Source organism: Acartia tonsa, chromosome 13, assembly GCF_053477335.1.
Source record: "Acartia tonsa isolate MP-2025a chromosome 13, ASM5347733v1, whole genome shotgun sequence".
Taxonomy (NCBI): domain Eukaryota; kingdom Metazoa; phylum Arthropoda; class Copepoda; order Calanoida; family Acartiidae; genus Acartia; species Acartia tonsa.
Window position 1 is genome coordinate 37,585,520 of NC_137272.1, and position 13,408 is coordinate 37,598,927.

The 13,408-nt window shown below is 31.1% G+C and overlaps 1 protein-coding gene across 1 annotated transcript in view; it reads left to right on the forward strand.

Moving 5' to 3' along the window:
* Positions 1-13,408, forward strand: part of LOC145335282 (uncharacterized) — a 138,926-nt gene that overhangs the window by 33,405 nt on the left and 92,113 nt on the right. Inside the window, exon 2 of the mRNA XM_080181020.1 lies at positions 5,036-5,092. Coding sequence (XP_080037146.1) covers positions 5,036-5,092 — 57 coding nt within the window. The remainder of the gene's footprint in view (positions 1-5,035; positions 5,093-13,408) is intronic.

Below are 13,408 nucleotides of genomic sequence, written 5' to 3' on the forward strand. Positions count from 1 at the left end.
TATTTGTGTTAATGAATTATTACCATTACTTCCTAAGGGCAGGATTCTCCTTCGATTTCAGTGATCATCTAGAAATTTTAGAGCATCATCCACGTCTTATGGGATGCGATACTCTAACACCCAAGGATATTAGGTTAAGTAACATCCATCAGACAACCAACCCTTTGATTGCACGACCTTTGTCTGGCAAGTCCTAACTATGCATGATAGTGAGTTGCGCCTGTTTATGGGCCAAGGCATTCCCCCTAGTCTTTGTGTTCATGTCGCGCACCTGATATAGCAGCAGTAGGAACTGTCTTTAGTCATGACACGGTATCTGCCCGAGCTACGAACCTATCTAAAATATTCTATTACATGTCCATGTATAATTTTATTGATAAAAAAGCAAAGTGAAGCTTCTTAGTAATTAAGCTGTTTTTTCTTTTCCGATGTAAGCAATTTGCTTTAAAAGACAAGCAACCAGTATAAAGCCACCAAGAAAAGTAGATTACTGAGGTAGATTCTTAAAAAAACTTTTTGGCTCACTGGCTCACTAAAATTAGTGAGGCTCGCTAATAATTTTTGTGAAAGATCCTCCAAAATCGCATAAAAAATCTACAAAAATTAAATAAAATCATAAAAGGGTTATTAACATAAGATTTTGTTTAGTGTTTGTAGATTTTTAATGTGATTTTGGAGGATTTTTTACAAATTTTCTTAGCAAGCCTTACTCATTTTAGTAAGCCAGTGAGCTAAAAGAAACCACCTCTGATATCTTTTTTATATACTTATTTTAAGTCTTAGAGGTTTTAAAATCTGAATGGTTTTATTAATTGACGTTGTCATCCTTGTTTAGAAAAAAATCATATATCTAATTTAGTTTTTTATACTTGGTATTTAAAATACGCAGTTTGAGTACTTTAACTGCGAAGTAGCAAAACTACGTTACACTAGTACCCAAAGTTTTTGATTACGTTTTCTTATTCGTAGGGTTTAACAACTTTGAGGCTTTCATTGAATTTTGTTTGGTTGTCCAAACGTTTCAACTGCTAATTGTAATCTACAGTAGGGGTACTTTGTGCATCACCTTTGAGGATGTACATCAATTTATGGTCAATTGTCTTATCCCTTAAGATCCCTGAAAGTTTTATTTTACTACAATTATGAACTTTAAATGGGAGAGTATATTTCAGATAATCCCTTCAAAATTGCCCTGGATGTTTTTTAATACTAACAAACAAGAAAGGACTATTTTATTATATCTGGTTCCAGGACAAACGCAGGAGTCCCAAACGTCGGAGTGGACAAACGCAGGAGTGTTAAAATATAAATTTATTAAGTATTTCTATACAGATTTGGTTAGGTTAAGATATGAATGAACAAATAAGCCCCCCGCATGGGTTAGGCATATAAAAAAAACTATAAGATGGTCTAAAATAGGTTAGGTTAGATTAAGTGTCCACTCCGACGTTTGGGACTCCTGCGTTTGTCGTAGGACCTTATATCTCAGTAGTATCCTACTATACATAGTAGTAAGCTTTTTTGTCTGTTGCGAAGGTTCTCGCTAAAATATATGGTTCTCTTTTACAGTGAAGCTTCTTATAGGTCCAGGAAAGGTTTTTAGTTATTTGGGGGGGAGGGAATCTCCACCCTCTCAATTAAAAATTACCATTACCCACTTTAAGTGCCCCTAGAGGCTTCTAATTATCTTATGGTTAATAATAGATGTAAATTAGTGTCGAAATTTATGTTGAACAAGGATGACAACATCCACAAAAGCAAAGCTCTCATATGAAAGGACAAACGAATATCAAACTTGTAAAGTGTCAGAACTGAATAAGCGGAATAATAATGCATAAGTCCAAACAAAATTGTAAGTAAATTTCGTGCAAAACTACTTAAATACATGATCCTTTTTAGGGATGAACTGAAATTAGTTTCCGAATGTGAACACATTTTCCTAGGTGTTTCCCAATCCTATCTCAATATTTGCTACTAGCTAAAAAACCTTCAAACTTAAAAAAAAAATCAAAATTTGAATGTATTAAAGATTTATACATTATACATTCAAAGTTTTAATTTTTCAAATTTTGATTTTTTTTTTGTTGGAAGTTTGAAGGTTTTTTAGCTAGTAGCAAATATTGAGATAAGATTGGGAAACACCTAGGAAAATGTGTTCACATTCGGAAACTAATTTCAGTTCACCTTTTTAGGTACATACTTTTAGGACTTGATTATATAGAGATGCCTTGCTTATGACATTGTACCTTGTTTCAATAGGAATCAGTAATCGGATAATTCCAACATACAACATACTTACGGATAGACCATAATTATAGAAAAGCTTCGGCTTTAAAAGTAAGCACGGAAACATAATGAAATGGTTAGTTGTTTAGTAATCACATACAAATCTAGTAGGTATACTGTTTAAGCAATCAACTAGAAATAATAAGGATAAAAACATCCATAACTTAAGATTATTTTTATGTAGCTGAACTTTACATTTAAAATGAATATTCCTTAAAAATCGCAAAAATAACAATGAATGTAGAATATATGTGGAATGCGACAGGGGAAAAATTGTCGTCGATTTAGGTTGCTAACATGGATGTAATTTATTTGTCAGTTCGTTCATATATAGTAGGAGGGGATGGGATAGGGTAAAGAGGGTTGATTTGGGGATCTTTATTTTAGCCAGCTACATGATAATCTGGTGATCCAAGATCCAAGTAATAATAAATATATTTCTCGTATTCATTCGAATCCGGTGGATAAGAACCGGTTCTCATCCAAACGAAAAAAAAACTATGTCTAGCATCGTATTATATCCAGCTTTCTACGAATATAAAAATGTACAGTCATAATATTAAAACCATTTTTTTAGCCCGTGCCTTTGTTACCTCGGGGCTAAAAAACCGGTTTTAATCTTACGATTTTACATTCTATATCCGCGGAAAGCTGTTTATAATACGATGCGATAAATAACTATCTTAAAAACTGAATTTGATAGATTAAAGTCTTTTTTTAAATTTAATGTTCCATTTTTGAACACTCTTAATTTTCAGTTGAAAATAAAACAACTTAAAGAAAAGTAATAAAAATTAGATTTTAGATAAAACTATTATTCTTGAAAATAAACCTTTTATTCTTCTAAAATACCTCAAAACCGCCGAAATTGAAATCTCGGGGTTGTAAACCATGTCAGGGATCTAAAGGGATAAGACAATGGCCGATAAATAGGTGTACACCCCTGTGATAATGCACAAAATTAACATTTCCGAAGATTACAATTAGTGTTTAAAACGTTTGGACACTCAACTTAATGAATTAATCAATAAAATTTCAATGAAAGTCCCCAAGATTGCCAACGAATAAGAAAATGTCACAATGGGGACTAGTATAATAAACATCTCAATGTCCTCTCCCTCCCTGTAACTATGTACTGTAAACATTAGAGTGTTTAAGAATCCAGCCTTTTTAAAAATAGTTTCACATTAGTTTTTCGCTCTTTTTGAAAAAGCTTGGACGTCCGTCTACTAGGGATCGTAAGGTGATAAATTTACGTACAATTATTTATTAGGGTGAGCATTATTATTATCCCATCTCTAGTTTTAATAATTGGTGGAAAAGTGTGGATACTACAATTTTAAACAATTAAGATTAATATCAGTTGCCAAAGCTTTCAAGCTAACGCATGAGAAAGCTTTTAAAACTTTGGGTACCATTATAATTAACAACCCATTGTCCCGTTCCCTTCAGGGTTTATAGACAAATTTAGATATACAGTTTTATGAAGCTAGTAAAAGTGGATGACTCAGATTATGACGTCAAAAAAAATAACCAACGAGAGGCCACTATAAATTTTACCATTAATCAATTACAGTGTATACTGGTCTCTTTTTTTGACGTCATAATCTGAGTCAGCCACTTTTACTAGATTCCAGTTTTATTATTTGAAGGTATTCAGAAAGCCGCTATTATTATACAATATACTTAAATGGATATAGAATACGTGGATATTGTGTCGGGGAATTTTATGTCTTCAACTTAGGTTGCTTATATGGTCCTTAGATATTGGTCTATACGTTCCTTCGTGATAAAGGGTGGGGATGGGGTAAAGTCATAATGTATGAAGGATGCGTTTTATAAGCCAGCTGGGAGAAACATTAAACAGTAAGATATATAAGTTGGAAAGAATTTAAATGTTAGAGGGAGATTTTAAATCTGCATAAAATTTTAAGGATTTTTTATAAAATTCGTTTTTTGTATAATTCCTTATCTAAAAGCGAAAATACAATTTAAGTTAATTAATTTTGACATCTGTGATTGGTGGATGGAAAACTATCTGCGCTCTGATTGGAGAAGCTTAAGTGTCGTTCATTATTAAACCAATTAGAGCGCAGGTAGTTTCCATTCCACCTATCCTATGGTCAAAATTAATTAACTTAAATTGTATTTCCGCTTTTAGATAAAGAATTATACAAAAAACAAATTTTATAAAAAATCCTTAAAATTTGATGCAGATTTCAAATCTCCCTCTAACATTAAAATCCCCTCCAACTTAAATATCTCATTAAACAGGGTATACGAGAATATGTGACAACATCTTCATATTGTATATCATTATCCATTTATACATACAATAAAATGTTATTTGACCAAGATTAGTATCAATATAAAATGTCTATTTTAAAGTAAATAACCTAAAAAAATGGGGTTTGGGCGAAACTACTCTATGATTCAAAAGTCGGTTTGCATGTATAATATATTTAAGATACACTGCTAAAATTTCTTCTAAATATTCCGTATTCAAGAAAAAAAGCACATAAAACCATCCCAAAAAAATAATATCCTAAAACCATTCTGGGAAAAACACATAAAACCATCCCAAAAAATAATATCCTAAAACCATTCTGGGACCTATGTAAAGCTTGCATCAAATAGAGAACTCAACCGATTCAGAAATTATTGAAATCTTAGGCAACAGACAAAAAAAAACTCTACTACTTTTAATAATAGGATTATAAATTGCTGAAATAAAATAAAATGGTTTTACAGGATGATATCTCCTTATATCAACTTAGCTCCACTCCCCTCACTGAAACATTAGCAGGTTAGTAGGAATAGGATAGATAGATAGATAGATAAATAGATAGATAGATAGATAGATAGATAGATAGATAGATAGATAGATAGATAGATAGATAGATAGATAGATAGATAGATAGATAGATAGATAGATAGATAGATAGATAGATAGATAGATAGATAGATAGATAGATAGATAGATAGATAGATAGATAGATAGATAGATAGATAGATAGATATATAGATAGATAGATAGATAGATAGATAGATAGATAGATAGATAGATAGATAGATAGATAGATAGATAGATAGATAGATAGATAGATAGATAGATAGATAGATAGATAGATAGATAGATAGATAGATAGATAGATAGATAGATAGATAGATAGATAGATAGATAGATAGATAGATAGATAGATAGATAGATAGATAGATAGATAGATAGATAGATAGATAGATAGATAGATAGATAGATAGATAGATAGATAGATAGATAGATAGATAGATAGATAGATAGATAGATAGATAGATAGATAGATAGATAGATATGTCCCTTGCTATTCAAAATGATGACTAGGATATTCTGTAATGCAATACTAAATAGGATTTTAGTACGTAAGAAAAATGGATATAGAATATGTGAATTTTTGTCATCTATTTAGGTTGTTAATGTAGTCCTCAGATATTGATCAATGCGTTCATCCATGGTCGCCATGGTAGGGGATTAGACAAAGTCATAATGGGGGGTGGATGGGTGCTATTGTAAAAATTAGCTAGCTGGGAAACATATTTTCTCAGTTTATGCGAGAATATGCAATATCCACGTAACAATATCTAAGTAACTAGATAACCTATACTGTAGATGACAAACAAAATATATGGATTTTAAAGCTTATTTTCAATACTTTGTACAGACATACCATGTTAAATCAAGGCTTAAACGTCTTTGCCGTCCAAAGTTTGCTGCTGCGATTAGTTTCGGCCACCTCGGCTGATATACTATTAGTAACGAAGCTGTGTAAAATCTGTTTAAAGGTTGGAACATTATTATGGTTAAGGCTAAAAAACGGGACGGAACAGAAAAAAAATAGGGGAGAAGTAAAGCTAAAGGAAGGGGAGTACTGACAGCCCAACCGACAGACAAACAACCCATGAGATAAAAAAAATTAGAGGAGAAGCAAATGGTTTCAGAAAACCTGTATAAATCTTGTTAATTATTCTTAGCAATTTTTAAAGTAAACATTTCTTTTGTGAATTAGCAATGCAGTCGTCATTTTGTATTACATTTTATACAGCAACATTGCATTGAAACTGAGATTAATGAAAATTTTACGGGTCATCTAAAAAAAACGCCTATCTCAGAAAACGTCTATCTCAGAAAACACCTATCTCAGAAAACACCCATCTCAAAAAACGCCCATTTCAGAAAACGCCTATCTCAAAAAACGCCTTTAACATAAAAATGCCTACTACATTTTTAAAAATTATCTTGTAGTGAAACATTTCAGTTTAAGAAGGTATTGTGGATATACTACACACAGTGCGTTTGAAGGTGATTTGACTTTTGTGTCAGAACCTAAATTGGGACATAGTGCATTTCATTACCCTTGGTTAGGTAACTTCATTTCACTTTTTAACAAAATCTAAAATGCAGCTGTTTTTCAGAAAATTAGATTTGAAAATTTCAAGTTTAATTTTATCCACTACCAAACACGAATTACCCCCCCCCCCCCCTAAAAAATTTAACCCCCCCCCCAAAATAAAAAGCTTGGACGCCCCTGCTAAGGTCACTGAAATTCAACCTTAAATAAATCATATATAGAGAGGTTTTATGACAGACTTTATAAAAGAAAAGTTGTTAAAAATTTTAAATAAATAATATTTGCTTTTCTTGTCATGATTATGCGGTAACTCCTAGTGGATGAAAATCAAACTTGAAATTTTCAAATCTAATTTTCTCAAAAACGACTGAATTTTAGATTTAGTTGAAAAGTGAAATGAAGTTACCTAACCTAGGGTAATAAAATGCACAGAAGAAAAACATTTACCGTTCTTTTGTCAAATCTAAATTTTAATCCACTAATTGGATGATTAAAAGCTTGACGATAGCAAAAAAAAAAATTTCATAACTTTTCTTCAGAAGAAAAAAAATATATTAACCCTTAACAGTCGGGCCCGTTGCTGCACCTTAATCAATCTTAATTATCTCAGTTCCTATTAGAGCTAGAGGGCTAAAAATTTTAAGCCCCCACCCCGACCGTTAAGGGTTAAATAAAATAAATAGCTGTCTCAGTTTATGTTGAAGAACAGACAATTGCGTAATCATTTTAAGCCTTTTTCAGACCATTAATGTTTATTACACTTTTAGTAAAGCGTGTATTTTTTAGATTAAGTGTGCCATAGAATAACTTTTAAAGTTATATTAGCAATTGGCTGTCTATCTGCCAATGTAGTACGATATGTATGACTGTAGGTTTCAGAAAATAATTTGTAATCTTTCTGGGGTTTGAACACGGAATGATATTTTTTGTTATCATTTAAAAAAATATATCTTTTCATCTTGTTAACCCATAAAACTCGGACCCCTTTCTGCACCTTAGTTATAATATGTTATTAACTTGTTATTGCTGTGCTACTTGTAGATAAAAAACGTCCTTGTGTTACACTATTGTCTTTTATATAAAGAAGTAATGGTTTTTTAACTACTGGCCTGATTGAGTTATAATTCATATAGGTTCCGAGCTGGTTATAAGCCATTGGATGGTTTTAGTCCATTTTATATCAAAATTTTACCTCTTTGAATACAAAGCACCTTGATGCTAGTGGCACAACCGTAAGTTTTAGATTTTTTTCAATATGGTTTTAAAACAAATCCCATATACATGAGAAAATGATTTTAAAAACAATGTAAAAACTGGTATGGATAGACGCTAGAAAAGTAATTCAAACTAGGATGACAACATTTTCAAATCAGTGAAAATTAACACTTTAGCAAATTAATCTTTTTTAAATAAAACATTAACAAGAGTAAAATTGCATAAAATTAAAAAATTCTTTGAACAGGCATACAAAGGGATTTTGAATGATAAGGCAATTAATGATGGTTTTACAAAATTACCCCTTCTCTAGATTATAGTTATTGGTTTAAAAGTTTGGTAAATGCGTGTTTGAACCAACAAATAAAACTTCATTAAGAGTACCCAAAGTTTTAAAGCAGTTAATGAGAAGAATATTTGATTATAAATCTTTGGGTACTGAAGAGAATAGAATTCACAGCCGAAAATGCATTCAAACATACAATCAGTATAAGTATAAAAACTTTGATTCTTAAAATTTAGGATTTACCTTAAAACAACACATATAAAAAATTTTAAATTTTAAAAAAATATCTAGCAATAATTCATAAGTAAATAAACAAAAAGATAGATATTTAAACAAATTTTATAACTGCTTATAATTGATTTGGCTAATTTAGGAATAGTGAAATTTTATAAACATCGTATAAACATAAGAAAAACTAATTTTGCAAGCTTTTTGTATTTTTACATCATAATTGAAGGCAATTTAAATTACCAATTTTTAGGGATACAAAAATTTGTTAACAGAAGTTTATATTTTTTTTATGATCAATGATAAAGATGATTCTATGTAGAATGCAACCAAACAACTAAGAAACTTATTGGACACAAACAAACCGGCCAATTTGCTTTATGTTTGATGTTTTTTTTAAGGTTTGCACCTCGCAGCTGAAAAATAGTTTTACGATATCCAAAGATTTTTATGAATGATAAATTCCTGAGTGAAAAAGTCTTTGATACTTCTTAGTTTTTTATTGAAATATATTTCGGTGGACATTGCACCCTCTTCAGTCTCTTGTAGAAGTGAATCAAGCAATATTAGCTTGGTCGTTTTAAAATATTGTTTTTATATCAAGGATGATTAATGGAAATTAAAGACTTAAATAGAAAATAAAGTGTATATATCTTACAACTAGCAGCTGAGTTAATGAACATTACCAAGGAACCTACATACAAATTAGTTCTAGGTAATAATAATCTCATTATCTAATTGTCTAATGACGGACGGGCAGATGTAAGTGAAAAAGTATCATAGATAATTTAATTTTTTTGCATTATAACATTGAATGCAGTCGTAACAACAAAGTATGCAACTATTGGTTAACTAAAGAATAATAAAAATAATCAAAAATTGGTGATTAAACTTTTCACTTTCAAGCCTTCAGTTATGTATGCTTTAAGCAAGGCTCGGCAGCAGTGCTTTAACCGACTGTAAGCCTCAGGAAAGTCAATATTTTACTATTTAAAAAATCATCTGGAAGTCAAACCTAACCCAGACCAAATATGGCAATTCCTATTTAAATTTTACGCTTAGTCGCGGTTGACACGTGGCTGCCGAGCCCTGACTTTTTGTAAAAAGGTGTTCAATATAAAATAATGCAAAAGAAGAACAAGTTAAATTACTTAGATATTTGAAAGTAGATTAATTTATACTTGCATAAAAAAGTTTTATTTGTCACTTTTGAAAAAAATTGTTACTTATTTTTTACATTTAATGCCAATTTAACGAATTAAAAAAAGTAGGCGGATTTTATTGCTTTCAGTAATCCTATCTTCTTGTAATTTAGTCAAAGTGTTATTTATTGAATTAGTTTTAGTTTTATAGCAACGAAGCAGTTTTGAAATTCTTCAGTTTTACTGTTGAATATCACTAATTTTGAAAAATCTATGGCGTGCATGTACAATGTTTTATTAGAGGGGTGCGCAAAGACCACCAAATAATTTCTGACCCCAGCCTTAAAGCAAGTCAAGGAGTGTGAAGTCCAAACAGCGAGAGAAATGTTTTTTCATTGTCAGGGGAAACAACCCCCCCCCCCCCCCCCAATAGAAGATTTGCTTAATATTCATATTTATATCTACTTTTTATGAAACTAGTCTCTACATCCCCCCCCCCCCCCACTCCCTTAGAGGCCTCTAGGGGCAATTGAGAATGGGGGGAAAGAGTTTACATACCGCAACAAAATGCTAAAGAAAAGTTGGGGAAGGATTTTTCTACGGACTATATCTCTTGGGAGGGTGATGGTGTCCTCTCCAAAAATAGTTATTTACCAGGGAACCCGGTATTAGTGTCGGACTGATTATGACGTAACAAAAAAAATTAGCCAATGAGAGGACATTATCGACCAATGGTAAAATTCATAGTAGCCTCTCATTGGCTAATTTTTTTTGTTACGTCATAATCAGTCAGACACTATTACCGGGTTCTTTACCAGGACCTATGAGAAGCTACATTGTAAAAACAAATCATATCAGTTCAGCGGTTAGCAAAAGTACAGACACTCATTCTGTTATATACACAATAAAAAAGTTTCAATTTGTACAAAATTTCATAATTTATTTCATAAAACATAATTTTCAATTATAATCTCGGAATAGCGCTATAAAATTTAAACCCTAAAATTATGCTCTCCGTTTATCGCTTTAAATGGCATCAAAATTACATACCATTCTTTTAGATGAAAAATATTTTATATAAAAATCGTTTATTTCGTAAACAAGGACAGTTTTGTCCATTAGTAACCTAACAGCAAGGAACAAACATTATTTCAGATAAAAAAACTGAAATTTAATGGCAATTTTTAAACAAAAGTCTACTTTTTGTAGATATTAGCTAGCCTAGACTATCCTTATAGAGAAGTAACAGGATGTTAGTATGCATGAATGTATGAAGCTTACGATCTTGATAATTGCTGGACCGATATGGTTCTCCTTTACAGTAAAGCTTGTTATGGGTTTAGGAAAAGTTCATTATCAAATTTCAGGAAGGGTAAGAAAAACTCTTTGGATGCTAAATATATTCTTGTTTCTTAACATCCTTTTATATAGAGAATCAAATAAACCTTGTTTATTTACATACATATTTTAATGATTAGAATTTAATAAGCTTTTCCTGAAGATGCTATGTGATGGCAACGCCTCTAGAATCTCTAGAGGCTCATAAGGTAGGTGGGGGAAGCCAACCAGCCTATTTTAAATTTTAGTTTAAAAAATAAAATCATATTGGGCGTGTCATATTTTATTAAACTCCCCAAAAATAGTTTAAAACCTTCCCTTGACCTATAAGAAGCTTTATTTTAAAGAAGAACTAAGACTTAGAATAACTAACAAAAGTTGATTTTACAGTTTATGATATAAACAAATATGTTTTATAGATTATATGGGTACAATTATCCTTGTTTGACTAAAATATGCGAATACATAATTGGCGGATTCTTTAAACTTTGCCGAAATTGCTTTTGAATATTGTCTGAAACAGCTTTTATTATATAATCATGATTTTTTAAATAGTTAAAGATTGAAAGAAGTATAATTTTCAACATTTTTAGTGGATAAAATTGATTTATAAATGTTAAAACTTCAGGGCTTGGTAGTTTCTATTCAGCTGAGATCATGTGAAACATTTTCCACGCTTTGTGTGTTCTAAAAGTCTTATTTTTCATTGATTTTTCAGTATTGTTCATTTTTTGGAGTTCCACATTTAATGCAGCTACTATATATATAGCTTGGTTATGTCCAGAATCTCCCAATTAAAAGGAATTTTAAAGTACTTTTTAAGATTTACAGCTTTGTTATATATGCAATTTGGATGGTTCTAGTCCACCACATTTAATAAAAAGTGGTTTTGTCTGACAAAATATCCACAATTCGATGGTTTAATTGCATTATTGCTTTAATCATAAGTGGTTTTAGCTGACATATCGATAGTCGACACAATGACAACGTTCTCTTGTTGCTTTCATACATATTGATTTTTAGAGGGAGTCTGCTTTTTATTGGCGTGTCTTTTTCTCTGCTTGTATCAAATAACCACCTTAATTTCTATGCTTATAATATCTTAGTTAATTATCATATTTCTTTATATTCAAAGTATCATTTACAATTTAATATCCATTACTGATTTTTATGAAATTTGTCATACTTGTTTTTGTTCAATAAATGAGAAAGGTATTTAAAGTTCACCTAATAGTCATAAAATTAATTTTTCAAGGGACACTACCTATTTCCCAAGATTCAGCCTTTTTAAGATTTTTTAATTAAGGGTGGGGGGGGGGTGAGGTGTTCAAAAGCTTGATATATGGGGGGGGGGGGAGGTTTATCCTAGTTTTGAGGTTTAAGATGTTTTGGGTGGGTGCAAGCCCCGCACCCTCCCTATTGTATAACACCCTTGAAATTATAAAAAAAGATGGAAACGTACAAATTAAATTATAGAGTAGCTTCACTAAAATATTAAAGCACAGATCTAAAAGGGATAAGATAATGGCCGATGAATTGATGTACCTCCCCAAAGTTAATACACCATAATATCCCTTCTGTAGATTACAATTTCTTGTTAAAACGTTTGGACACTCAACTTAATAAAGTAACCAATCAAAATTCGTTTTTAAGTCCCTAAAATGATGCTGTCTAAAATGGTGCAAAAAATGGGGACAAATTTCAAATTGATTTGACGGGGCTGTTTATTTACGTCACAAGTGAGGGAAAAGAAAAGGGAAGGAGGAAAGAAACCCCCTAGAAAAGAGATGGGGGTATGACGTCACACGCCAAAACAATTTGAAATTTGTCCTCATTTTTTGCACCATTTTAGACAGCATCCCCTAAAATTGTTAAGCCAACGAATTAGAAGACGGTATTATAAAACTTTGCGGACTAGTGTAATAAACATTCTAATGTCCCCTCTCTCTCTGACAGAGTTTCCCTTTAAAAGGTCACAAACATATAACATTATTATACATAAATATGCAATAATGGTTATTTAACCCATCCAGATATAAATTTATAGATAGATCTTTTATCTATTTATACAACAAACATGAATATACGAATAGATAAATTATGTAAAAATTATCAAATATTAGTATATAAAAATTCAGGTAGGGAGTGAACATTGGACTGTAAATTACGCTTGTACCCATAGTTTTAAAACTAGGTTATCCTATTTGTTGGCTCAAAATTTTGAGTACCTTTGTTAAATTTTGATTGGTTTTAAATTAGTTGTGTCCAAAATGATTAATCAATAATTTTAAACTGAAGTAGGGTTATTTTGTTTATTATACTAGAGGATGTGTATCAATTCATTCTCTATTGCATAATACACTTAAACAAGTTAACTTATTCGTTGGCTCTAAAGTTTGGGTTTAAACTGTAGTACAGGTTATTTTAGTCATACTGAAAGATTACTTAACCTGCCTTTTATTCTGACTAGGAAAGTGTAAAGGTTTTTGTAGCGAAGTTACTCTATAATAAAGGTTTTATGTAGTCTT